Below are 26,445 nucleotides of genomic sequence, written 5' to 3' on the forward strand. Positions count from 1 at the left end.
ATTGCCAGGTAAAATAATGGTTGCTTGTAATTCCCACAACAAGCTTTCTCTTTTTTTATTGACTGAATATCTTACTTGTGTTATTTTACAAATATTCAAGTAGTAAAAATAGAGAAAATAGAGCAATCAGATCATTGTATAACACGTTAAAATTCCCTGGTAACAGTACCAATCGCTCAATATGGGCAATATTCAACCATGCATTCAGATGCATCTCCTATAACAACTATAAACCATAATATTTCAATGGAAATATTTTTTTTTCAACATTGTCTCTTGTCAGGTTATTTGACACAAGATTAAAATATTCAAGAAATAAGTGATCAAAGAGAAAATCTGTTAAACAGTAGAATCTTCTCCAAAGTTAATATATATATGTTTTAAATACCATTAAACCTCTTGTTAAGATTCTTATTCAATTTAAAGATGCATGCCATCTCAAGTTAGTTGTCAACAGACATATAATATTCCAATAAAATGTTTCCCTTTATTTTATATATTACATACTGAATGACATGACTACCATTATGTAATCAGCATTAACTCACAAACAAGACTCAACTGATCTGAAAAAACCTGTAGATCTAAAATGCGTGTGTGTGACTGTTTGAAGCAGGATGATAATCAGAGCTCATAAACCTGTAAAGTCATAGAAAAACAAAACAACAAGGCTGAGTCCAAGTTTTGTTGTTGTTTTCTTTTTTAGTTTGTTTCATTATTGCTTCAACGAATTTCCCATCTTCACTGTAGTTGTCAGAAAAATATCCTTTAGGAAAACATACTGTATTTCCTCTTCAGAACTATATCACGTTATTAGGCACAGACTCTTAATTTCTCTATAAATATGTGCATACAGTAAACATCTCCGCACATAAACTCAAGCACAAATAAAACACTGACACAAACGCTCATTCTTTCTCATGCTCTCACATCAATGATACAAACATCTTAGAACAAAACCTAACTGACAGCAGCTGCCTACTATGAGTTTTCAAAGTTACCTCAAATTTAGACTCAAAGTTATGAACAACAAACCAAAAGACAACACATTCTGAAATCCTTTTTTTTTCAAATACCAGAGCTTTACTATTATACCTACAAATATACAATTATAAATATATAGCCATTTGTTCCTATCTGTGATATGCATTACTCAGACAAAATGGAATTGATTCCTTTTGGATTCTTTGGCCTTCCCACTTGAACCCGCATACAACAGAATATACTCTTCTCATCAGTGCATAGTCAAATACCTGTGGAGTTTAGCTACCAAAGTCTCAGAAAGAAGGTGCACACACACACACACACACACACACACACACACACACACACACACACACACACACACACACACACACACACACACACACACACACATACACACACACACACACACACACACACACACAAAAGAATCATACTTTCTTCTTTTCTCTCTCACACACACACACACACACACACACATCCAGAGAGGATTAGGTTAAAGGGTTGAGCCCCAGGTTTATGCCCAGGGTTCGAGATATCATCTCCTATGCGATAGCATTCTCCAGTGGTTCTTTCTCATCTGCTGTGGCATGATCTGCCTTCTGTGCTGTTGCCAGCTCCTCGTTCTTCTTAAGCTCCCGCTGATATTTGGCCATGATAGCAGCGTAGGCGCAGCCGTACACTGCTGCAGCCAGCATCATTAGACACACAATCCCACAAACTACGCCAGTGATGATCACTGTGGCAATTGCATGGCGCAAGTTGACAGGACGGTGCCTTTGCTTAGGTTCACACTCTGGCAAACCTCCTCCCCCGCCTCCTCCGCCTCCTCCAAAACCCTCCCCCATTGCCATGGGGACATGGATAGCATGGCTAGAGGGATGAGCATGGTTACCATGGGTGTGGCCTCGCAGTAGCCTCTCATTCTCCAGGTGGTGTATGTTAGCAAACAGGTAATGGTAGCTTGTGGTCATGCAGACGTGGAAGAGCTGATAAGGGACCTTCTGCAGGTCTGTGTTCTTCATTTCCTCTGGCTGTGTGCACATCACCTCATCCAACACTCCACCTTGGGAAAAGAGTTAAATAGTTAGGTCAGAGGAGGATAGTAGACGATTCACTAAGGCGCAGGAGAGAATATGGAGGCATGCATCAGTTAGTTGCATTATAATTACATTACCTTTTGGGAAGTGCCCATTTCCTTTTTGGCTGCTTACTACAGAGGAGGCTACAATCATTAACATCATAGCCGAGCTTGAAACAGCCCATTACTTCATACATTTAATAATGTAGTTTGTAAAGGCTTACTGTAATGGAACATATTAGCAATTTGATTTGTTTAACACCTCGATGGCTGGAGCCAATTTAATTATGTTGAGAACAATGAAATCGGACTTTATTGACTGTTTGTCCTGTGAATCTTTTTTTATTCATCTCTTGGTTTCCATGTCGAGTGTGCTATGTCACACACTTCCTTTTCTGCCTGCCTCATTAACCACTGGCTTTCTATTAAAAATACATCCTTGTATCTGGGTCCATTGTTCTGTTGTGCAGTAATTAGAATATTCAGCCTCCAAGACAAGAGCTTTGTCAGGGTAACATAGGCATGTAGGCGGGCCAGCAAGCTCCTTCACTTCACAGAGGTTATTTTGTTATCTAATGCATGTTGGGGTTGATCTTGCATGTAAAATAATGTGGTTGGCAATTTAACTCTTAATACACTATCTCTCGCCGTATATATGCCTAACAACACAACATAATTGTTATTGCTGCTCAAATTGTTTTGTCAAGCTTTAAAGTAAGGCAATTTGAGTAAAACACAAGTCAAAACAATGCCACACTGTTCTAATATTGCACAAAATCAGATGTTAATAATAGTTTAAAATTCTAAGCAACCTACATTCCTTCTAAAGCTACACACGCAACAGGAGACACACACATGCACTCATATCCCCGTATTTAGTAACTGGGCAGACCTTTTTAGACCTTGTTTTAGCATACATGTTTGTGCTTAAGGTCAGTATTATCATAATATAATATTTCCATTATCTAATGACCAGCAGGGAAGGCACTGAGATCGCTGAATGTTGGAAATGTTACCAACAATCCTCCAGCACGCCAAGAGCTACTAGTGGTCTAACCTTTATAGATGTAGGTTTCCAGCCAGAGTTTGAGGCCTATGAGCTGGCAGTCACACCTCCAGGGGTTGCTTCGTAGGGTGAGGCTGTCCAGGTGGGTCAGAACCTCCAAAAGTGAGCGGTCCAATCGTGTTAGCTTGTTGTGCGATAGCCCCAAGTGGCTAAGGTTCCTCAAACTGTCCCCCAAGGCTCCAGGCAAACCCCACAGGCTTCACCAAGGGACATGCAAAGGAAACAAGATAAGTTCCAATTAGTTATTTGGGATCAACTTTACAGTGTGTATTGTTCAACACAGGACACATTCAATCTGTTTCATTTTAGTTGCTTAACCTGTTGTGTGAAAGGTCAAGGTGTGAAAGTGTGCGGATGGGCCCAAGCAACCGCTTGTCGAGCTCTCTCAGGCTGTTATAGGCCAAGCTGAGGCGCTGTAGAGCTCTGAGTCCAAGCAGCGCAGTCGGTGAAACAGTGGTTATAGAGTTATTAGATAGATCGAGAATCCGGACTAGAGGTATTTCTCGGAAAGCCATAGATCCCAGCCCCCTGATACGGTTATCTTGGAGATATAGTTCTTGAGTTTCCGGATGCAGTCGTTTGGGGATGTCATACAGGCCTCGACCCCGGCAGTCTACTACTTTGGTGTTGCTGTTGCAGCTACACTCCTTTGGACAGGCATGTGACAAAGAGAGGAGGGAGAGGAGGGCACACACCAGTACCACTGTGGAGACAGGAGAACATATTTTGAGTTGACTTCTGAACATATGCTTTTGTTTGTGCAGCTAAGAATGAAAACAAACATAAGGTAGGATCTGTTTCAGCGATACTCTCAACTAGTATTATGTATATCACAGACATTCACTACTGTAATCATCACCAACATCACTAAAGTAAATGAATGCCTTTGTCAAATAGTATAAAAGACACATTTAAGTGCATATAAATGCATTGAAAGAAAGTATTAGAAAAACAATGCACTTCACTTAGTTTTGGCTCAGATCGTGCTCTTCTTTGTCTAACAAACAAGAAAGTAAACTTATTATTAATATGCCAACTCCCACTTCCCACCCTCTCTTAGACAGTGGCCCTCAGTGACTCTACCAAAGACCTATAACCCCTCACCCACACTACACCCACACACAAATCCATACACAGCAGATATTGGGTGTCTGATTCCCTTTGAAATGACTTCACATCTCCATTTCTTCTGACATAGCATCAGTATTTATAGCATTGGTTTGACTAGCTTGAGGCTAAAAAAAAAATAAAGCTCAGATCCAGGCCTGGGAATAAAGTTTGCTCAAATATACACTCACTAACCTGATTGATTATTGTGCACCATGTTTATCTTCTTAGGCATAAAAGGTTCTTTTGAGACATTTAGCTGTCATTGGGAATAGGAAACATCATTATTTTTCTTGTATTTATTTTCTCGCACTACAATCTAGGCCTACATTTGTGAGCAAACAGTTGTGAGTCTCATATCAAACTGAAACGTATTCCCAGATTCATATTTGGAAACACTGGGTAGCTTTTACTGTAGTAATCTTTTAGGGAATGTTAATTTAAATTGGACAAAAAGATACAATTGTGTAAATGGTAGTCACACAAACACTCATTTCATCAGTATCATGGGGAAAATACTAAAGCCTTTCTCCCACTGCTGCTCTATTCATTAAATACACTTTTGTAACATAATCTACTAATTAACATTTAGTGCCCCATTTAAAAGCATGTAATGATCATTTGGTTTTAGCCTGACTGGTGGACTTCTTGCAGTGGTTTGTTATTTACAGGTTTATAAATACCCAGGCGCAGGCTCTCCCAGGTCTCATCTCAGGTGTTAGTTTGGTACGGCAGCTCTTGGCAGTGTTGCTGTTATGATTACAGTATGTCGCTTGCGTCAACAAAAACAATCAGAACACGGCTGACTTGAGATTTAGTGCGCCGTAGTGCAAAGCCTAGTATTAATTGCATCCTTGTTAGTGAAATTAGTGTGTGCGCGCAAGGGATGCCTTCAATCACATGGGCTCACACACGTGTGCATGTAGTCATAAACAAACTCATATACATACAATGCCTGGGCACAAATAAAAGGCATCCGTTCAGTGAAGCGTTGTAACAGCAGCTCTGAAATGAGGTCAACACAGGAGAATGGCTCTTTGCTCTGATATGTCCCTCCAACCCAAAGTACACACAGAGAAGCTTGCAATGACATGCACACACAGCACACAGCAAGTACAGTTTTAAATCCACTTGATACCCAAATCTTTTTTTACAATGGGAAACGTATAGAGGCCATGTTTATGTACAGTTAAAAGTGTGAATTTAGTGCTGCAATGTGCATGCTTCATTACCACTCAGTTATACAACAGTTTACACAACATATTAGACTCAGCAGCTGATAGCAGCCCACCTAGCCATGCACTCATGAACATGAACCCACACACACATACACACATACACACACACACACACACACACACAAATACATTGACATTGACATTATTCCCAATGATGGTGCTCCTACCTTTCATATCTGCCGGTCGTCCTTGGGCCGCTTGTGTTCGATCTTCTTTTAGCTCCCTTTTTGGATTCTAATGACTGTTATTGGTTGATGATCCATTAGCCGGCAGTAGGTTGAGATTAGCTGTCCTGACTCTCATCTGTATAGGCATATATCGTCAATATGTTGGAATTAGAGAGGCCAAGATCAGCAGCAGAGACCCGTGTTGCCCTCAGGATCCCCAACACTGCCTGCACAAGCATGAAACCCCATCAGAGCGGGCAGATCAGAGCACAGAGCTTACTGCCAGCCAGTCTGGGAATCACTACAGTTAAGGAGCTCTCTCTCTCTCTCTCGCTCTCGCTCTCGCTCTCTCTCACTCACTCTCGCTCTCTCTCTCACTCTCTCTCGTTCTCTCTCTCTCTTACTCTCTCTTACTCGCTCTCTTTCTCGTTCTCTCTCTTTTCCTAGCTCTCTCACTCCCTCTCAACCTCTCTTTCTGTCTGTTGTATTTTACTTCATGCTGTTTTTCCACCCTTGTATCTATACCCGTTTTCTCTCGTTGGATATTATTTTGCTCCTCTATTGAATCCACTAGGGAATGTGTAGCATGTCATCTCCCAGTGGACAGTTGTTCCTCTTAAATCACAGAGCAAACACGTACGCTGACATCCATGATAACTCCTATTACTCTGGCAAGAGTTGAACAAGATAAAATTAGATTTGGATTGTGGTGTGTCAAATGAACAAATGCTTCAGACACTTCAGCACACAGTGAACCCAGTTGGAGGATGCCCATCGCTGTGGCACGCTTTGATGATATTATGCATGTGCCGTGGGCAGAAGGGCTGGCAGAACACGCCCCCAGCACAGCAACACAGAACGCACGAATGCACACAGCAAGATATTAAGCTGTTGCAGTAAATTCACGTGGAATTTAATGTTTTTGCATGTAAATGGATTGACTGTTAAGCTTATGACCTTATGCATTGTTTGAAGGAGAAACAAAAATGGACAACAAAGGAGACAGGAGAGATTAATGATCAAATCATTTTTAACAATAATTATGATTAAGCTTACAAGTTGACCTTGCCCTGTAATACCCATCATGATTTTTGCCCTCCTGTCCCTCCATATTTATATCCTTCTTTAGCTGAAGGGCATGAAAGTATTTTCGTGCTGTCCTATTCACTTTAGTATAAATTGAGTTCAATGTGTTACCAGTTTATATAGTGTTTTAAATGGGTGAAGATATCAGCCTTGAGTAGTCAATGCACACATGAAGATTATTTGAAAACACTTTTAAGATTTTAGTGTCATGCACTTGGGTGGTCATGTGCAACTAAGTAGGGTATACATCCTCAATATGTGATGACACCTTTGTATTTGTTAAAAGCCCCATATTGTTGATGTCTACAGACAGCCTGCTGTATATTTGCTACTCGTTACAAAAAACAAACAAACATGCCCTTCTTTTCCCTCCTCTAACCAGATTGTCATATATTATCACCATGTGCATATCCTCTGACACTTTTACTGCACTGCATTAACTCCTTGGGCAAACTCCAAGCATGGTTTACATGACTTGAATATTATCTTTTTATTCAACCACACTATCATCATTAAAAATAACACACAGGAGCGAGAGGTCAGTGGGGCCTCACTTTTACAGACTGCTTGCATCACTCTGTTGCTCAACATCTTGACATGATCCGCACCCTGTGCTGTGTAGCAGCATCAATTTTGGGAACCACTGCATCTCTCCGACAGCTGTGTGTGTGTTTGTGATACATGTATTAAATGTGGGTGTATGCCTGTCCTTAATGTGCTGAGGCTGGGGTGTAAATGCTAACCCTTATTACAGAACGTACATGAGCACACAATACTTTCAAACTCCCAGATGCCCTCTTGCGCTGTTTCATGTCTACGTTTATACAATCCTTCTCAGAATCCCAAATATCTGAAGGATTTAAACCGGTTGTCATCTCTCCCTGCCTGGGATTGCACTGCTAGCGGATTGGTGGGTTTGTTGTGGATTTTATGTCTATTCATCTTTAGACTTATAAACCCAGCTCAGGGCATAAATACCCCCCAAGTTCTTAAGTCATACCTAGGGAAATTAAATGGTTCCCCATTGGACAAAAAATTCCCGAGTATTAGTGAGACAGATTTAAGCTTTTCTCTTTTTGCTCTGAGTCAACTTCCAGGTAGCAGCCAGCACCATTGCACTTTTAACCTGAAATACAATTTAACAGAGCAAACTCATGTACTGCTCAAACTGGATTTGTGTTTCCATTCATTATTTCCCTTGCTGAACAGACCCTATGTTATGTAATGATATTAAAAATGTATAAATAGTATTTCTTTGTTTTGGATGTGTTGTGATATTTTTTTACAGTGTCTTTATCCAACAACTCATTTGCTCTCCTCATCTTTTTCCTTTTGTCTTACCTTTTAAAGTAGATGATGCTGTATGTTGTAATGCCATTATGATCCAGGTTCTCCCTGGGTTTACACCACGTGTGTTTCCATTGCTGTTGCCCAGCATCTCAAATTAGCCTTTCCTCCTGGGTTTCCATGTGGGTGTAGAAATGGTGGGCTGCTGAAAGGATCTGGCAAAGCTTATGACGGGATAATCTGCACCTGTTCCTCTGGGCAAGGGCTAAAACAGGCCACAGCAGCACCCCGCTGCACACTGCACGCAGACAATCACACAAATGCACGAGCACACTAAAACATAATAAACAAAATGAATACATCTCACTGATATAGTTCTATCACATGTTGACATCCAGTGAAGCTTTCTGTATTGCATTGTTGTAAAAGCTACTGACTGTACTGTATCTCTCACAGTAACCCATTTTAATTTGTTTTTCTACAGAATGATCAATAACATATAAACAGGATGGTCACACAGTTGCCTTCACTGATCCCTGCATCAGGCTTTACACCAATGGCATTATACATTCACTGCTACAACTTTTGAACTATAAAATATAAAGTAATGTAAATGAAATAGCTATAATAATAAAAGAGAAATATTTATAATATTTGCTATTTTTCTACCAGTGTTTATAATCCAAATTGTATAACATGATTATGTAATACTTTATGCAATTGAATAATAATCATTGCTGAATTTTACATTAAGTAAGAGGTATACAACATTGACTCATATCAAATCCTTCCTGCTTAATAGCTATCAATTAATTGATAAGTTATTCATAAGCACTTATAATATCCTATAACATAATGCATATATTGCCAAATGTCTCCAATAGAAATATATATATTAATTAATCTATAATTTACACCATGAGTCATTTTGCAAAAGAATTTCTACAGATGTGTACAGAAAGTTTGGAAATTGAAATGTATGATAAGCAATGTGTAGCCAGGATTGGGTTTTGCCCTAGGTTGTTGGAGCTTGTTGCATGTATACATTTCAACTCATTTTGAACTACACTTCTATGTATTTTTTGGGAGTAAGTTGTTTAGGCATTATACAGTACAGTATATAGATATAACACACCTTCGATTCAGTCTTCTTATTAGTGTGAAATACCTTTACACATCTGACAAAAAGACATAAACACATTTTTATCAGTTGGTATCATATTGCATTTTCCACCATTGCAGTTTTTATCTTTCCCCTGTGTCTAATGTGATAAATGCCGAATTCTCATCTCGTCATTCAGTTTACTACCTGTGGCTTCTCTGCATTTAGATGAAGCTTTAAATTGTGCTCCTGGAAAGACTTACCGACCCCAAACGCATGGCAAACACCTACTGAGAGAGAGCCAGATTCCTCTGAGTCTTAGTAGCAGGGGGTAGACGGACGAAGAGTTGAGGAGGGAAGTTAAAGCCTGTGGTGAATGTGTCAATCTTCCCTCAGCCAGCCCTGAAAAAGTTGACACATTTAATGCCAGAAACAGTTTTTTTTCCAGGCTGGGAATTCTGGTCAGATTTGTGAATTTAGGGACCTGCTGTGATGCGGCTTATATCAGTGAGAGCAGCTCTGTATACCAACTCTGGAAATGCCCATCGGGATAACAACAGGGAGGCAGACTGAGGAATAAGATGGATTTCATGTGGGCACAGAGAGAGAAGTATGCTTTAGAATGGTGTTGAACTGCATATTGAGTGTGGTTGGTGGCCACTGTGCACATGTCAGCAGATAGTACTGTTTTAGATACAAATATACATGCTTATCCTTCCAGAAATATAAGCTGACACATGTATGGTGTAATGGTCCTTTTGGCCTCCCTTGGCCTCAAGTGGTTTGCTGCGAAGTATGTGTTGGTTAATGAAAGATGACTCTGTGTATTCATTAATAAGCTCTGTCTTGCCTGTGGGAATATTTATGTTGTGATAAAGATCACAGTGCACTTGCACTTCAACACATAAAACTCATAAAGGTCCAGTTGTTACAGTACGTGTCTGTGACTGTGTTGCCTATCTTTCAGCTGTTGGCATCCAAATGAAACTGGAGTTCTTCCAGAAGAAATTCTGGACTGCCAGCCGACAGGTAAAGAAGCATAAAAATACATCATGCTTACTCATTCACACCAATAATACAAACATACTTAACCTAAAACAAACTATAGGAAATGGCACTTATTAACAGTAGTTTAAAGACAAATAAAGACACGGTTAATTTAAGTATTTGAAACAATGACCATTTTTTTGGGTAGAAATCTGAACATGGCAAGGTCATCAGTCTGTTCATATTTTATTTATGTATTTCAAAAAGATTTTTGAAGACAGTAAATGTTTTCAATATTTGCTGTGACACTCGTATATTATTTTTAACTTTCAGTGTGCAGCATTAGATGGGAAATGCTCCATAAGCTGTGATGACGAGGTTGGTTTTCTTTGCTTTTCTTTATCAAATTTGCATGATTCTGGCACTTTTACTTCTCACAGTTGCTTTAACAGTTTGTTCTTTGTTTAACAGAACATTAACTGCTACCTCATTGACAACAACGGCTTTGTTTTGGTGGCAGAGGACTATACTCTGGTAAGCCATCTACACACTAATAGACACACATACACACAAGAGCCACATCAGGAAAGATCAATGGAAAATGTTGCATAATAGTCAAAGCTATAACAAACACATCACATTTTTGAGTTAGATGTGTAAATTCAGAAACTGTTGTATTTCAAGGGGAGCTACTAGCTCATTCTTAAATTCTGAAACCAGCAAAAACATCAAAAAACATTATTTATTTATTTATTTTATAAATTGTGAGTAAACGATTTATTTTAAAGTTGGAGGCTATTATTCCGAAAAAAAACTCAACACGTAAACCATCACTTCAGTCTAGATTTGTTGTCCCTCTCCCCGTTTACCCTGTTCACGGGAACAAACGCCCCCTGTTGCTGATGGCTGGTATAATGGTGTGTGGCTCAGACCAAGCCACTGTGTGTGTTTTCCATTTGCAGAGCTAGTGCTATGTATGAGTATCACAGTCAATGACCGGCTAGCTGAACTTTGGGGAGCTAGTAATTGAATTTGAGTGTTTTGGATTAGAATTGTATGTTCTGTGTCAAAGACTGAGCTAACATTTGAATTAAAAGCGCATACAGTATGTGCCCCTTAAATGTGTTTTTCCCATTATAATTATAATATGTTTCCTGCATCTCATGCATATTGTTGCCACAAATATTCTCAAGGAGTCATGTTGTTCCCCTAGCATAAACCCTCTGCCTAGCTGTCACCAGACATGTTGTCACCCTGTGTCTGGCTCATCTAGAAGCTAGTCCGCTGGCTGTCACTGCCCTTCCCTTCCTCTGCTTGTTCTTTTTCTGTGTCCCTTACTTGCTGGCACCCATTCTTTGTTAAATCCTAATTTAGAGGTGAGGAGCATTTAAGGTTCCACTTGTCGAGTTGTTTCATCTCATTGTCCAGCAGTGGCTCAGTAAGTAGGGGCTTGGACTGGGAATCGTAGGGTCGCCGGTTCAAGTCCCCGAACAGACTTGAAATATGGAAGGTGGACTGCTACTTGGAGAGGTCCCAGTTCACCTCCTAGGCCCTGCTGTGGTGCCCTTGAGCAAGGCACCGGACACCTCCAATCCCCCCTCCCCATTGCTCCCCGGGCGCTGCACGATAGCTGCCCACTGCTCCTAGTACTAGGATGGGTTAAATGCAGAGGAACAATTTCACTGTGTGTGCTCTGCTGTGTGCATGTATGTGACTAATAAAGAGGGTTTCATCCTCCGATTCATTGTTGTTATGACAGACAAGAAAAATTCCGTTTCATCTAACAAGGTAACACTAATGTGATCCGTCAAAATGTCATGAGCAGGTCGGTCCGATTGGGCTGCAGGACCATCTAGGCTGGTTTTTTTGTTTCAGGCTATTTCCTGTGTACTGTGTCTGATTTGACTAATTGATGCTAATAAGTTGATACCTTTGTCCCTGTGGCATCACAACATCGCATCCCTGTGGCGTCTTTACATCCGGGAAACAATAATCATGTTTGACGAATGTATAGAGTGACTTAAGTAAGATAAAATTCGACAATATCACCTTGTGCTCAGGAAAATTATGGGGAGGGAGACTGTTGTGGGATGGCTATATCCAATCATGTTTGTCCTTTTTTTGAGACTATTGGAAATTGTAATGACAGAGGTTGTGAACAGATTTTGTTTGGGAGATTGTATTTTTAGTTCTGTCCCTAGAAAGGCCAAAAGTGCTTGCATCACTGATTTCTCTCTTCAGCCATGGCCACTTGGTCATTTGGTGGAGCAGAAGGAGAGATCCCACAGACCATTTAGCAATGTGGGATGGTGTCTGCATGCTTTAGGGTTTGGCAATTTAGGTTTTCTCGCCTTCAATCCGACCTGGACTTGAGTCTGATTTTTGTACCTTAAGAGCTTTGAGCATTATAAACACATAGTTTATAGGGGATTAGTTTGACATTTACATTGTCCTATGACTTGTTTTATTAAGTAAGATCAAATATCTTTCTATTTCTTACCAGACAGGGAAATTCTTTGGAGAAGCAGAAGGGGCTGTAATGAGTAAGCTTCTGCAGATGGGCTCTTTTAAAAGGTGAGTATTTCCAACTGCATGTGTGGGGGTGTTTGAGTGTGCAGTTACATGTGTGTAAGTATATGTAAGAGTGTGTGTTATTGTATGAGCATAAAATCAGGCAGGCCACAGAATGAGAGCATGTCTGCCCTCGCGCTGACAGCTCTTAACTTGGCCAATCGTGGTGAGCTATTCAGTGCTGAACTCCGACCCCCCGCTCAGCAGAGTTCTCCGTTAGGGGATTACAGCAAATCTTTTCCTGAAACGAAGGAATTAGGAGAAACTTGAAGTCACACAGACACACACATTAGACACATTCATGAGTCTAAATGTGTGCCTGTTGTAGAGCTGTGTCTCCTGGAAAACGCCAGGAGCTGTGGGTGGCGCCTTTCAGCAATTCATTTGGAAATGTAACCTAGGAAGATAACTTTCCCAGTTTTAGAGCAGAAATGCGGACAGACACATATTGTAGTTTGACTGTATGGTTAGTTGAGAACTTAGTTGCAGAAGCTTGCAACCACATTTCCATCTCTGCAGTTCTGTATTCGGGAAGTGGGTAAGGAGATTTTAGCCATGATGTGTCCTTATATAAAAATCATGGGTGACAAGTCATCAAACAAGTAGACAAATGCGCATGTTTATTATAAGGATGAACCTCAAAAACTGTCAGCTTTGGTTCACTGTCCCACAAAAATAAAGAGAACAACAAGTGCTTTCACTCAATATTTAATGTCAGATGATGAGGGGTTGCTTAAAATTAAGTATGACATATGATGGATGAATAATAGGACGGTGAAATAAGAGCATGATGAGCAATAGAGCTGATCACTAATGAATTCAATGTGATCTGTCTTAACCCAGAGCCATCTGTGGAGAATTCATGCTAAGTTGCAAAACAAGTTTTGTCTTGATAAAAAAACAACAACATTAAAGACATTTCAAAGTGTGCCACTTAAAGTCGACCCCAAGCTGCCAGCTTGGATTAATCCATCAACATTAAGCCTGCAGATGAAGACGAACGAGGACAACATATTTTGAGTTACTTCAGGATTATCTTTCTTTCAAAACCAGCAATAGGAAGATAAATCAATCAAAAATAATGAATGTTGTGCTCCAATGCCAAACAATTTAAGGCTGGCACACCCATTCTCATATATAGCAGTCGCACACCCATAGACATTGGCCTAAGTTTGCTGCTGACATTATGTGGCCTGGCTTAGCGCTAATTGGTTCCTGGCCGTGTGTTGGAGCTGTGTGTCACCGGTGCTGAACATCGCCCAGGGCTGCGGATAGACCGGGTCCACTTAGACATCGCACACATGCACATTTCAAGTATATAGGAACGTGTCCACAGGCTGTGAGAAAGAGTGTCCAGTGTGTAGGTGAATGCGTGTGTGTGTTTGTGTGTGTGTGTATGTGTGTGTTAGGAACCCCTTCAATAACCTCACCCCCAGACAGACCCAGACCTCACACCCTCAGGGTCTACTAAGCCCTTAAATCCTCTGATATCCCCCTCCAATATCCCCAAATCATCTACACACACACCCACCTTCCTACATCACTTTGAGAAACCTCTCGGGAAGCTCTCGGCTTTCAGTTGCTTTCCTTTCCCCATTCTTGCTACATCCATCCAATATATTATCCGTAGGTAAAGCGGCAGTTATAGCAGAGGTGGGATCTTTCCTTCCTGCTCCCACACAGCTCTCCAAAAGGCCCTGCAGGCATGTAACAGCAGAGATAATGTGTGAATCAAGACTTCAATCACCTTATATGGGCTCTATTTTCCTGCCAAATGTATTATTTATCAATGCAAAAAACATTTTATCAGTATTAACCTACTCTATGTATTTGTGATGTCTCTATTTCACTCCCTGTCTTCTGTTTTCTATCTTTATTTACTCAGGGTGACTCTGTATGACTACCAGGCTCTATGTTGGGTTTTTTCAGAGAGCAGTGACAGTGGACACACACTGTTAGATGTGAGTACTACATTGTTTCACAACCTGTGCGCTCCATGCGATGTAACGTTGGTACAGCATAATACGTGGTTTTAATGTCTGATCTCCTCTTTCTTTTCTTTCTTCAGCCGTACTTTGCTTTCTTCTCAGCTGTAAAGTGGATCCTAACTGAGCTTGTCATGTAAGACTTTGTTGTATGTGAAGTGTCTTTTGTGTGCATGTGCTCGCTGCATAGATGTGCTTTTTGAGGACTCTTATGGTGGCCTCTCCTGTCGTTGTGTGTATGTGGTAGTATAGAAACTGAATGTTTGTTTACCAGTGACTCCACATGCACATCGACCTGATCATCAGAGATCATGAGCAGTAATGGCTACCTGATGTTTCCTGTAGCAGGGGTATTCCTGTGATGCCTTGTTTTGGTTGCAGAGTCTTCCTGGGTGGTCTGTTGTCGCCACAGTGCATCATGGGAGGAATGAGTTGTCAGTGCTTTTTTAACAGCTGGTCACAGTGCAGAACACATTTTGTCTTTGCAATATTAGTGATCTTCTGATGTATGTGTTTCAAATGGATGTGTTACTTACATTGTATGAAATTATAATATAAATAACCATATAAGTGTACTTAAAACTACTCAAAAAAACATCTGTTCTTAGTGGATCACCATGTGGTTTTGCGGCCTGATGCTTTTTAAAATCTGGGGCAAGTGAAACATTTCTTTTTTGTTACTGACAGTCCTTCTGCCACCTTAAAATGTTAGGTTTTTGCAGTTTAACATAGTTGCATTTGAGGTGCACTTTTCTTGAGTCTGTCCACTCTACCTTCTAGTATCGGCTGAGCTCGCCTTAAATCTAGACCACCTGTGGAACCACAACTAGGATATACAGTTGGGCCATAAGATAAATATTTATTTTAGTGCAATAGTTGCTTTTAAATATTAATCTTTTGTGAACATAAATTATAGTACCCAACTGTAGTTTTTGGGAAACTTAAATCTTGTAGGTAAAACATTTTAAGAATGCATTAGACAGTGTTACGGTATTTATTATATACTGTAAGTGTGTGCTGGAATTGTTTTTGTTATGATCAATGTCATCTCCTGCTTTAGATTCCTGGTGGAGTTTAACTTGTACAGCTGGTGGCACTCTGACCTCACAGCTAAAGGTAAGAACGCGCTCTTTGGTGATCTGTTTGTTCTCCGTCTGCGTTTGAAGCAAACTCCTACGTACACACTCCTAGGAAAATATGCAACTCCTACCGTTATTATAATGATATTTATAAACAAAGCAAATCTTGAATTTTCATACCTAATAGATAAGGCATGCAAACAGCGCTGAAAGAGCTGATCAGATGCTAAAGTTGAAAATGGGTTCAATGGTCATAGATAATTATGTTCTTATAATAATAATAATAATAATAATAATAATAATAATAATCTATAATTAATAATCATAAGAAAGCTTGAGAAATAATCAGGATTTTTGTTCTGTTTTTCAATTCTGTCATTTGTACACAACTCTACAAATGTTCGATTGATAATTGTCATGATTTACACTGACTTACATTTATTTTATACATTTTTTAAAATATTATTCTTAACATTTTTGGTGTAACCAAATTTCTCATTTGCTACACAAGCTTTCATAACATTTGAAAAGCTTCTGTGTATTTTTAATTAGAATTTGTACGTCTGGTTTTGAATTGTACTTGTAAACAGAAACTCTTAGAAAAATGCCATAATAGATCAAAAACAATTATTTACCATGCCAAAAAGATAAAAAAAACACAACATAGGAAAAATAAAACATATTTCTGGGGATGACTAGAGATTTTTAAAATCTCACCATAACCATGCGCACCAATAAATAAACGTCACCTAACATTTTGGTTTCCAAAAGATATTTGTTAATAATAGTTTTTGCAGTTTACTTTCCTTTCTCTCAAAAAAAAAGGAGAATTGAGTCTTTTTTCCATTTCACATCCGCCTATAAACCCATTTTAAACAGGGTTATTTATATTTTTAAAACAAATAATCAAAAGACAAAAATGACACTTACAACGTCAATGTTTCGTCCTAGTTCTTGAAGTCAAATGGAACAAGTTCATTGCGGACATAAAAACAAATAGTGTCCTCAGCACCACCCTCCAGTCTGCATCCCTGCCATCTCCCCCTCTATTTTCTCTCGGTCTACGTCTGTGTGACCACTGGAAAAACAGAATAAAGAGGCACAATCCAAAACCTAAAAGTAAATATGGCAGAACACATGATTGCCTCAAGTGACCTCAGCATGGGAAACGGCATGTGTGTCTGTCTGTCTGTCTGTCTGTCTGTCTGTCTGTCTGTCTGTCTGTCTGTCCGTCTGTCCGTCTGTCTCTAAACACATTTGTGTTGGTTTGTTTGTCCAGAGATTTTACCATTACGATTTTATGAGGATGTCTGTCATATTCGTACTGTTGAGAAGCAATATCCGCTTTGTAACTGAAGGAAACACAAGTTTTCTTTCTTTCTTTTCTCACTCAGTCTCTCATTCGCTCTCTCTTGTCTGGTTTTATGTCTTTTCTTTCCGTCTCACTTTCTCCCACAAAGCAGACACACATTCTCATATCATTACTGCCAGGCTATGAACGCTATGATGCCTTTTGCTTTATGGTGTGTCGAATACGGCCTCCCTAAGCAGCATCATAAAATATGAATTCCTGCCAAAACTAATGTTAAAATATTTCATATGTGGAAGTGAGAGAGGTTAGAGAGAAAGAGAAGAACCACAAAATGAAAGTCTGTAAAATGCTTTCCTTGCACACCCTTATCCCGGATAAAGTGAAGCTGGGCATCGCTGCTCGCCAAGCAGTCGAAACAATTTCACAGCTGGCTAGCCTCAGGTCTTAGCAGCCCTTTCTATATCTTTTTAAAATAGAGATGCAGTTCTGTGACACACAGCTGAAACACCCCAATTTAGCAGCCCATAACCAAATAGACACAGCCTCTCAAGCTGAACTAATCTGAGGCATTTATACATGTAGGGTGCACTTCTAACATGTACATATACAACTGCACACACATGCTGCACTGCTGACATCCAGTAATTAAACCGCTCTATTCAAGTCACACACATAATCCACCATATTTAGAAATTGGTGCATGTGTTGGAGAAAATGTGCCACCCTGAAAGAACCGAACTTAAAAATTAAAATCACACGTCTTTAAATGTCTAGATTTAATACGCACATTTGGATTACATTAGCGCCTGCTTTATTAAGCCTGCTTTAAAAATATTGACCCAAATAGAAAAATGTACCATATTTGCCTTTTTTGTACTTTCCATCCTGTAGCATTGTTTGAAACCTCTGGGTGGCAGGAGAGTTCAAGTAATATTGCGTAAATGGCTGGCCTAGATTCACACTGGAAATATCTCCAGCAGGACGAGAGGCAGCTGTGGTTCAGAAGTGCTGCTTTCTTTCAAACTTGTATATTTACAAGGATGTGGTGTGTTTAACAGTTTGCTTACAATCTATATGCATAGCTATTTAAAATATGTATTTGGCTTCGAAAAAGATGTTCCCGGACTTTCTAACTCACTTCCTTTTCTCTCTCTCTTTCTTCCATCCTGCAGCTCAGAGGATGGGTCGGAGCATGCAGGTACCATGTGACACAGAGTACCCGGCCTTCATCTCTGAGAGAACCATCAAAGAGAACACAGGGAACGTTGACTGTGATGGCTGCATCAAGTATGAGATCAACACACAAACAAACACATGTAAACACACATAAACAACACAGAAACAAACAATATATTTCTAAATATCTGTAATTTTCTTTGTACACCAATGACATGATTGTGTCACTATGATCCATAAAACAAGCCAGCTATAAAAAAAGAATTATCCCGTTAACTCTCATCTTGGCAAAATATTTTACGTCCATGATCCCTGATAATGAGAAACACATTTAAATCATTTGTTGTCTGCTGAAAACACTTTTATCCAGGGTGATCCATCAGAGACACGCACACAGACACTCACTCTCTCCTCCGGCGGTTTGAAATACGAGGCATTTAGAGATGAGGGAGAGAGGTGGAAAAAAAGCTTCCTTTAAAAATGGGAAAATGAGTGTGGTCCCCATTAACAATTTGGGCTTTTCTGTCAGGCAATTGTGGGGTGTTTTCTGGATCCTTCCAATGGGCCCTTCATTGCTCCCAGCTGTGGAACTGCCAGGGAGTCTCTGTGTGTGTGTTTGCATGTGTGCATGCATGTGGGTGCGGGGGTGTGCAGGGTCAGCAGGGTAACCACTGCCCTGGGTGCTAGGACTAAAATGTGGTTGGGGATGCAGTCAGACCACTAAACACACACATTCAGGGTATACACACAGCACCCTCTCACACACTCTGTCACCCACCCAAATACACATGACAGAAGTGGCTTCAGAAAAATGGCCTTACATCCAATGATGACACTACAACTGGGATTAGATGGCCAGCTGTTTGCTGTGAGCAACATGTCACCGTAAAATAAATCTTTAAAGCACAATGAATTTGACAAAGTAAAATTAAGTTTTTATTTCGGTTATATGGGATTTTATAGCTCATATTAGTAATAGAGGATATTGGTGATAAACATCTGTTTCACGTTACAGGCTAACTGAGGCCTTTCTCTTATATTTTCATTGGGACACGTGTGTGTGCTTTATGCTCTAGGAAATATACCCTAAGCCCTTGCCTGTTAAACCTCACTTTACTGTATTTTGACTTGTGTTTGTGCACGTGTGCATGTGATGTCGGCATATGTATTTGTCTATTACTCTTTGATGGTTGAGACAGAGTGACGGCTACTAAGAAACAATACAATGTAGCCACTGATAAAATAGCCTAAGTGGCCCTAAAGGACAACCTGCATTAATGAAGACAGCTTTCCTTGACTGTCTCTTAAAAACAGCAATCAGCAATTATTAAATCTTGTGTAAAGTTCAGCACGTGTCAAGGAAGGCTTGACACGTATCAAAAGAAATAGTGGCCCTAAAACAAGTTTGCATTAATGGTCTTTGATTGCATCGACTTTGAAAATCCTGGTAAAAAGTCAGAAAGAAAAGAAAACTGGAGAGAATACTCTGATAAGGGTGTCCTTTATCCCCCTAAACGCAATGAGATAAATTAAAATAAGATGACAGCAGTGGTCTGAAAACCCTCCAGCTTTTAGTTGAGAGTTAAGTGGAGCATTTTCAATAGTAATTGTTAAATTACATGCAATAATTACTGGTAAAAAGGTCCCAATTGTGTTGACTGAGGTTTCTGAAAACCATACTGTAAATTTAAAACATGGTTTTGGTTAAATGTTTCAAGCAATACACTACTGGGAAAAATAAGAACGCAGAAGACGCACAAAAATATTACATTTAGGCAAAACTGATCATGGACTGATTTTACCATGAAAGGGAGAAAAACTTTGCCTCTTATCTGTATCAAAAGCAAAGCATGTGTAAAGCATAATGATATGTGAAATGCTATCATCTAAGCTCTAACCTCTCAAATGAGCTTCAGTACATCTGACACTGGAAAGATTAAACATTTTCTTTCATGATCAAAAAGGGTTGATATGCAGTGCGAGACTCTAATCAACTTCAGTTACAGATTGTGTGATATGTCTTGTCTAAACTTCGAGAAGAAGACATTGTTCTGTCACAGCAGTGTGTGAGTGTCTTTATATTTCCTACAGTACATCCACTTTCTTATATGTCTGTAACTCTTGATTTCTTTCTCTTTGATGACTTTATCTCCTCTCTGTGGGTCGCTCTCACTCAAACTCACTTTTTCTGGATGTCTTTGTTGTTCAGTTCTCTGCTGGCCAAAATCACTAAAAGCCAAAGCACTAAGAGTCCATGTCAAGAAGACACAATCTTTACCATCTGTGTGTTTGCAATGGAGAATATGCATGAATGTCTGTCTCTGTGTGTATCCGCGCATATTATACACATCATTGTTTGTGTCCAATTGTGTGCCTTTATATGCAGTATAAAAATCCCTATCCCTGCACTGGGTATGTTCAAGGTCAGCAGCTGTGCTTTCAGGATGTGTTTAAGTCTTTGCTCTTAAAACACTTGCCCTGCTTTCTATCTGTGCAGAGGCGAGCAGAGATTATTAAAAATCAGCAGATCCTAACTCACCCTGATTGGAAATGGTTTGGCCTACTTGACAAATTGGTTTGGTTGGTTTGGTTGGTCACGGTGGGATGACTGCATTAGAGTGTGGTGGATTGGCACCACTCAGGGATTGAAGGCTCTTTGTGGTCAGATTAAATTGGTCATGGTATTGAATTAGTATAGATGGAGATATAAATCTGTTTTGATCAACCGGGTCTCTCCCTCTTTGTCTCACTTCTTTCTTGACAAGTATTGAGAAAGTGTATGCGTGTCTTTCCGCATTTGTGCGTGTCCAATCAGTCACACATGCATGTTCTCGTACGTTTTTGAAAATAGCTCATAGTGAACTCGATAAATCACCCAGCTGCGAAAGAAGAGAGGGAGGTAGAAAAGACCGAGATAAAGAAAGAAAGGAAGACCGAAAGAAGAGATCATCTTTATGACCCTTCTTCTTCATAAAGCTTATCTAAGGTCATAAATCACTGGGCAGGAGTCCTGAGGCAAGTAAAACACAACCATGAGAAGCTATAAGCCCAAAAAGTGTGGTTCCCATTTGTCTGCCTTTGGAGTATTTTATATTCTGCAACACTTCATTGGTTAGATAGGATAAAACAAAGATAAAAGAGAAGGAAAGGAAAATAATGAGTAAAGAGGAGGTGATTGAGTTAGTTTGAGAAGCATGTGTGTATACTTTATGTGTGTGTCTGTTTGGTGTGAGTATGTCTATGCCTCTGTATATTTATTGACAGCTGGACCGGAGACAATTGTCTGCTTGACATGCATCCAGTGGAGAGCCTTCGGTGCATCTTCCCTTCGGGAGGGGAGAATGTGAACACTCATAACAAAAATCCTCTGACACAAGAAATTTACATCATACCCTGGCGCCTTGTCTGCTTGCCAATCCAGCTCTCAATCCTCCCTTGCTTTCTTTCTCTTTCCTTCCTCATCTTTTTTCTGTCTGTGCTGTGATTGACAGGTCCTTTGTGATCCAGCAGATCCCCAGCAGTAATCTCTTCATGGTGGTGGTGGACAACAAGTGTGACTGCTCCATGTTTGAGCCAATCACCATGGATCCCATCGAAATCATGTATATCCTTTACTGGCCAAAATCTGGAGAGCTGGGGGTGATTGAGTAAATGAGCAAATTGGTCAAATTGGTTTCCTGAGTTAGAGGAAGTGGCACCAAGATGATTTGAAACTATATTTGACAGGGGGTGTAAAGATGAGAGAAGCAACAGCTAAATCAAATTTGACGATTTTGAAAGGAACTTGATTAAAATCCACAAACCTAATAGTAAATGTCACAGTTCAAACTTCAAATACTTGGTGCACTTTGCAATATACAGAAGATCAAGAAAGATATTATTTTGGTGGACAACTTAATATGTTTTACTGCTGACCTGTCTCTCCAATTTCCCTTTACCACCTGGACGCTGAGAAAAACAACAGTATAACCGACTATGTTATTTTTAATAGAAAGTCTATTCTCTTCAGCCTCATGACTTCCTGTGTCACACTACTATAGTTATAGCCAGTGCATGTCCAAGTCAGCAGGATGTAAATAACATATAGCACTTTAATTTGTGGGGAAGATTTGGGAAGTTGTTTTGCCCTCTACCCTTTTGGTGGATGAAAGAGATGAGAGTGTTATGAGGGTCAGTATCTGAAGACTGTGAGACAGCACTCTCCTAGAAGTCTGTTTCACAGTGCTGGTTCTGTGTTTGGACTGAGTTACACAACAGCCCACACTGCGGTGGGATACTGATCAATAGCAGACGCAGCACCGAGTAGAGTCAGATTAAAGGAACCTAGATCGTCACCAAATACTTAAGCTGGATTCTCCTGCAATGTTCATCTCTCTGACATGTTATGCAGTACACTCAAGCTGTTTATGCTTGTCCACCACTGTTTATTTTGTTGTGGAGTGCTTACTTTAGCATAAAGCCTGCTATTGTGTTGCTATGCAACAAAAGAAAATTCATGAAACAGTGCTCAGTTGGTTTTCTTTCTTCACTTTTTGCACTCTGCTAGGTTCAAAAGTAACACTGCCTCCATAAAATCCTCTTTCCATGGTGCACTCAAAAACATGCAATCCTTTCCATTATAAACAAGACATACACTCCAGCAGGAAAACACCCTGCAGAGGGTACACATTGTCTGTTATTGCCTTAACTCTAGCTGCACATAATGAATCTCTCAAGTGCGAGAGGTTGAAGATGCAAAAGGACAGGAGGCGCCCTGATACCTGTCACCCTTTCCACCCAGAGGTATTCACTCGTTGAACACTCATACTGTACACACATATCATTCACTATTATATACTTTCTTTCATAATATATCCCTTTACTAATTCCACTTTTATGTTTTATTAAAATGTCCCCTCTCTTTTTCCAGGAGAACTCGATGGAGTGTGGAGGAGCTGCCGGGCTTACCCCGTCGTTTGCGGCAACACTTCTCTGCGTCCTGCTGGCACTGTTCCCTAGGTGACCAGAGCTTGCCATGCCTCTCCATCCAGAACTTGATTTGGATCGGCTTGGCTCGGCATGCAAAAGAATTGCAACGATGCCACAGAACACTCCTGCCCCTAATAAAACAATGCCCTCTTCCAACTCACCCACTACAAAGCCCCTACCCCTGAGGTACAGTGCCACCTATTTGAAAGGATTGAAAATGGATAGCTATTAAAGCTGCTAAGTAGTGATAATTATGGTGCTTTAGCAAAATCACATGAGCTGCACGAAAGGTTTTGGGCAGAGATACAACGTTTTGAAAAAAGTAATAATGCTAAGAATGCACATAGTAGCTTACAACTGCACAAGTGGTCCAATAAATCCCACTGACACTCACACCACTATGTTCAGTCCTTTTAGGTAGCTGCCGAGGGTCTGTAGATGGGCTTGGAACTGGGCATTAGAGCCACCTAACACCCATGAGGAGAAAGACAGGTGCACCTTCCCCCGGCCCACTCTGACTTTTCATGGACAATAGTGATGAATAAAAAAAGAATAATACTGAAGATGAAGAAGATTATATGTGGCTGGGGTTATAATGAAATGTTTGTCTAATGTTCTTTTTCATGATGACAAAAAAAAGTTCTAGTCTATATATGAAGAAAAAAAGAGTTTTATTTATTATTTGCAAGTGGTACCCATAAACTGTGACTATGAGATTTTGAGTCCTCTGATGTGAGTGGTTGTTAATATTTGAGCTTTGCCTTACTGAATGACATTGGTCCTGTTTGTGTACTTTTGAAATAAAATGATGTTTAAAAAGTATGTTGTTAACAGTTCTGTTGAAAGGCTCTTACGAAGCAGACCTTCAATATAGTTAATATGAAGTATTGGTCCCTGATCTATAAACTGTTCTATTGTTTTAGACAGATTTGACTGATAAATTCAGTAACTGCTCGAAGTACTTGGCTGTGGGGAAGTGTTTTTCTGCTTTTTAGCCTCCCCTTGAGCGGTTGTGTTTGTGTGAGCACATCCATGTATTTGTATGAGTGCATCTGGTGTTTCGCTCTTCTGTCACTGATATAATCCTCTGTCCCAGAGGCCTTTCCCCCACACAAAGCGACACAATAAAGACCGTGACACTGGAATCGAAGGCCAACCACAACATACATCTGCATTTATTTAAGAAATAGACACAGAAATCCTTAGACATCTTTTCACAAACGTACACATACCGTACTTTAAGGCATTGGATTCATGTGCCATGCCTCATGCGTGTTTGTGTGCCTAGAGAAGAGTAAAAAACTACAGTGGTTCTCAGAAACCCAGTGTCATCCGGAAGCCACTCTGTGGTCTTCATGTCAACACCAAGGTCCCTCTGGTCATCACCGGGACAATCTTCTCTGTTCCCCCCTTAACTAGTCAGTTTTACTAACCACCACTTCCTCCTACACGGACAATCTAATTCTCAACAACTAAGTAGTGTAATATGTTCTCTACTGTTTCACTGATCTAGTCTCGAGTACAACTACGTGACTATGTAATTATTTCCAGTTGATCCTGTTCTTCCTCTTTCTATGGTGCCAAGACTCCCTGACTTGCTGGTGGGTCATTTATCACTGCATAATGGGATTGGAGCTGTTTTGGGTCACAAATCAAATCCGGTCTGTGATTCCTTCCTGTTTGCCAGATGAGTTATGGGGATGTTGCATCCAATGTGTGTACAAAAGGCAGATGTGGGAAAAGCTATTTTCTCTCTGGGGAGTTGCCACAATGGCAGCCCTGTTGCCACCCCAGTATCCTGTGACTGATAAATGCTCATCTCTGTTTTGTGTATGCTTTTTTCCCCACCCACTGGTTGGGGAAACATATCCCATGCAGATGTCAAACCCTTTTTTTTCTAAATATAGTTCTGCACAATGCTCAAACATATTTGTCATACAGGTGAGAAGGGGATTCAGCTAGTTGTCTTAGTGTGATTCCGCTGTACAATGTCAAACAGGAATTCTCTCTTTTCTCTTTAAAGGAATTCAAATGGAAAGACAACAAAAAAAAAAATCTTGTTTTTTTGGAAACTATTAAACAGGTTTGTCTCTTCACACACATCTTCACGTGGATGCCAGGTCACACCCGTAACCCCTGTCCACCAAAGAGACACACTCAAAGACAGTAGTGAGTGAGAAACATCACTGGAGGTATCTCATGAGAAAGCATCCACATTCCTTTTTCAATGATCCGATAAGTACTGCTGTTTGTGGTGGGAAGGCACCCCTGAGAGGGAGGACACTGATCACTGGGACACAATGCCTTGAAGAGGCCCTGCTGTTCAAAACACTCTCATCCATCAGCACTCACAGCACTCTAAGCCTGTTTACTCACCATTATCTTGACTACATGAGAAATCTCTTTTGCTAATATGCCGGAAGACGGGTGAAAGTGAATCAGACACATATTTACAACATTGTGCGAACACCCACAGGCATTAACACGAACACATACGAACAGGAGGGGTCACACAGAGGGCAAAGCCTTTGGTGTTACCTCCAATGGAGTGGATAACATTGGTGGTTTGCATTGAGGACCACAGATATGTTTAAATGGAAATTATTCTGAGCTGCTGAACCACACCAGGACCACACACAGACCCGGTGACCACAACACGCCACAGCTAAGACAAGCTCCGAAAACACACACACGATTCTTTCGGCATTCCACACGGTGAATACAAAGATCTACATTTTGAAAATCATTGTGCATGCATTCTTTTGTTTGCATAAGCTTACAGTAGTGAATATCTAATGTTAGAGGTACAATGAAAGAGGAAAAGAAAATAAGAATTTGGTTGTTTTTTTTTACTTTGAGATTGTGCTCGCTTTGGCCAGAAGAATATTTTTCTTTGTTTTAATGAAGTTTGTATTTGTGTCACTGTCATCCATTAGAATATGTTAACATGGGATCATTGTCCTCATCCATTGACCCTAGACATCTTGTCCTTAGCTCTGTCCTTATTTACCTCCTTCACCGCACTCCTCTACCTTTTTTTCCTTCTGCTTTTGCTTCATGCTCACTAGCTACAGTGGTGATAATGACCAGACCTCTAGACTACCTCACCCATACACGCACACACACACACACACACACACACACACACACACACACACACACACACACACACACACACACACACACACACACACACACACACACACACACACACACACACACCATCATCATCAGAGACGAAAACTGAAC

The 26,445-nt window shown here is 40.2% G+C and overlaps 2 protein-coding genes across 5 annotated transcripts in view; one reads left to right on the plus strand and one right to left on the minus strand.

Moving 5' to 3' along the window:
- Positions 1 to 24,018, plus strand: part of cacna2d3a (calcium channel, voltage-dependent, alpha 2/delta subunit 3a) — a 108,159-nt gene extending 84,141 nt beyond the window's left edge. For all 4 annotated transcript variants that reach the window (XM_063884449.1, XM_063884458.1, XM_063884467.1 and 1 more), the window contains 11 exons: positions 10,086 to 10,147; positions 10,439 to 10,483; positions 10,577 to 10,639; positions 12,609 to 12,679; positions 14,562 to 14,637; positions 14,745 to 14,797; positions 15,722 to 15,777; positions 18,225 to 18,339; positions 21,720 to 21,832; positions 22,928 to 23,010; positions 23,138 to 24,018. In XM_063884449.1, coding sequence (XP_063740519.1) covers positions 10,086 to 10,147; positions 10,439 to 10,483; positions 10,577 to 10,639; positions 12,609 to 12,679; positions 14,562 to 14,637; positions 14,745 to 14,797; positions 15,722 to 15,777; positions 18,225 to 18,339; positions 21,720 to 21,832; positions 22,928 to 23,010; positions 23,138 to 23,230 — 830 coding nt within the window. In that variant the 3' untranslated portion in view covers positions 23,231 to 24,018. The remainder of the gene's footprint in view (positions 1 to 10,085; positions 10,148 to 10,438; positions 10,484 to 10,576; positions 10,640 to 12,608; positions 12,680 to 14,561; positions 14,638 to 14,744; positions 14,798 to 15,721; positions 15,778 to 18,224; positions 18,340 to 21,719; positions 21,833 to 22,927; positions 23,011 to 23,137) is intronic.
- LOC134865075 (leucine-rich repeat and transmembrane domain-containing protein 1) lies at positions 463 to 6,147 on the minus strand. The gene is made up of 4 exons (XM_063884479.1): positions 5,644 to 6,147; positions 3,450 to 3,834; positions 3,123 to 3,328; positions 463 to 2,050 (listed from the first exon to the last, which is right to left on the minus strand). The coding sequence occupies exons 1-4, from the start codon at positions 5,648 to 5,650 to the stop codon at positions 1,530 to 1,532; spliced, it is 1,119 nt and encodes a 372-aa protein (XP_063740549.1). The 5' UTR covers positions 5,651 to 6,147; the 3' UTR covers positions 463 to 1,529.
- Positions 24,019 to 26,445: the final 2,427 nt, after the last annotated feature.

Source organism: Eleginops maclovinus, chromosome 1, assembly GCF_036324505.1.
Source record: "Eleginops maclovinus isolate JMC-PN-2008 ecotype Puerto Natales chromosome 1, JC_Emac_rtc_rv5, whole genome shotgun sequence".
NCBI classification, from domain to species: domain Eukaryota; kingdom Metazoa; phylum Chordata; class Actinopteri; order Perciformes; family Eleginopidae; genus Eleginops; species Eleginops maclovinus.

What these genes read in the sequence shown, in the direction of transcription:
- LOC134865075 (XM_063884479.1), bottom strand. An exon ending in CTTGACCTTTCACACAACAG is followed by an intron (nt 3,329 to 3,449) that starts GTTAAGCAACTA and finishes CCCTTGGTGAAG; the next exon opens with CCTGTGGGGTTTGCCTGGAG. An exon ending in GGAAACCTACATCTATAAAG is followed by an intron (nt 2,051 to 3,122) that starts GTTAGACCACTA and finishes TCTTTTCCCAAG; the next exon opens with GTGGAGTGTTGGATGAGGTG.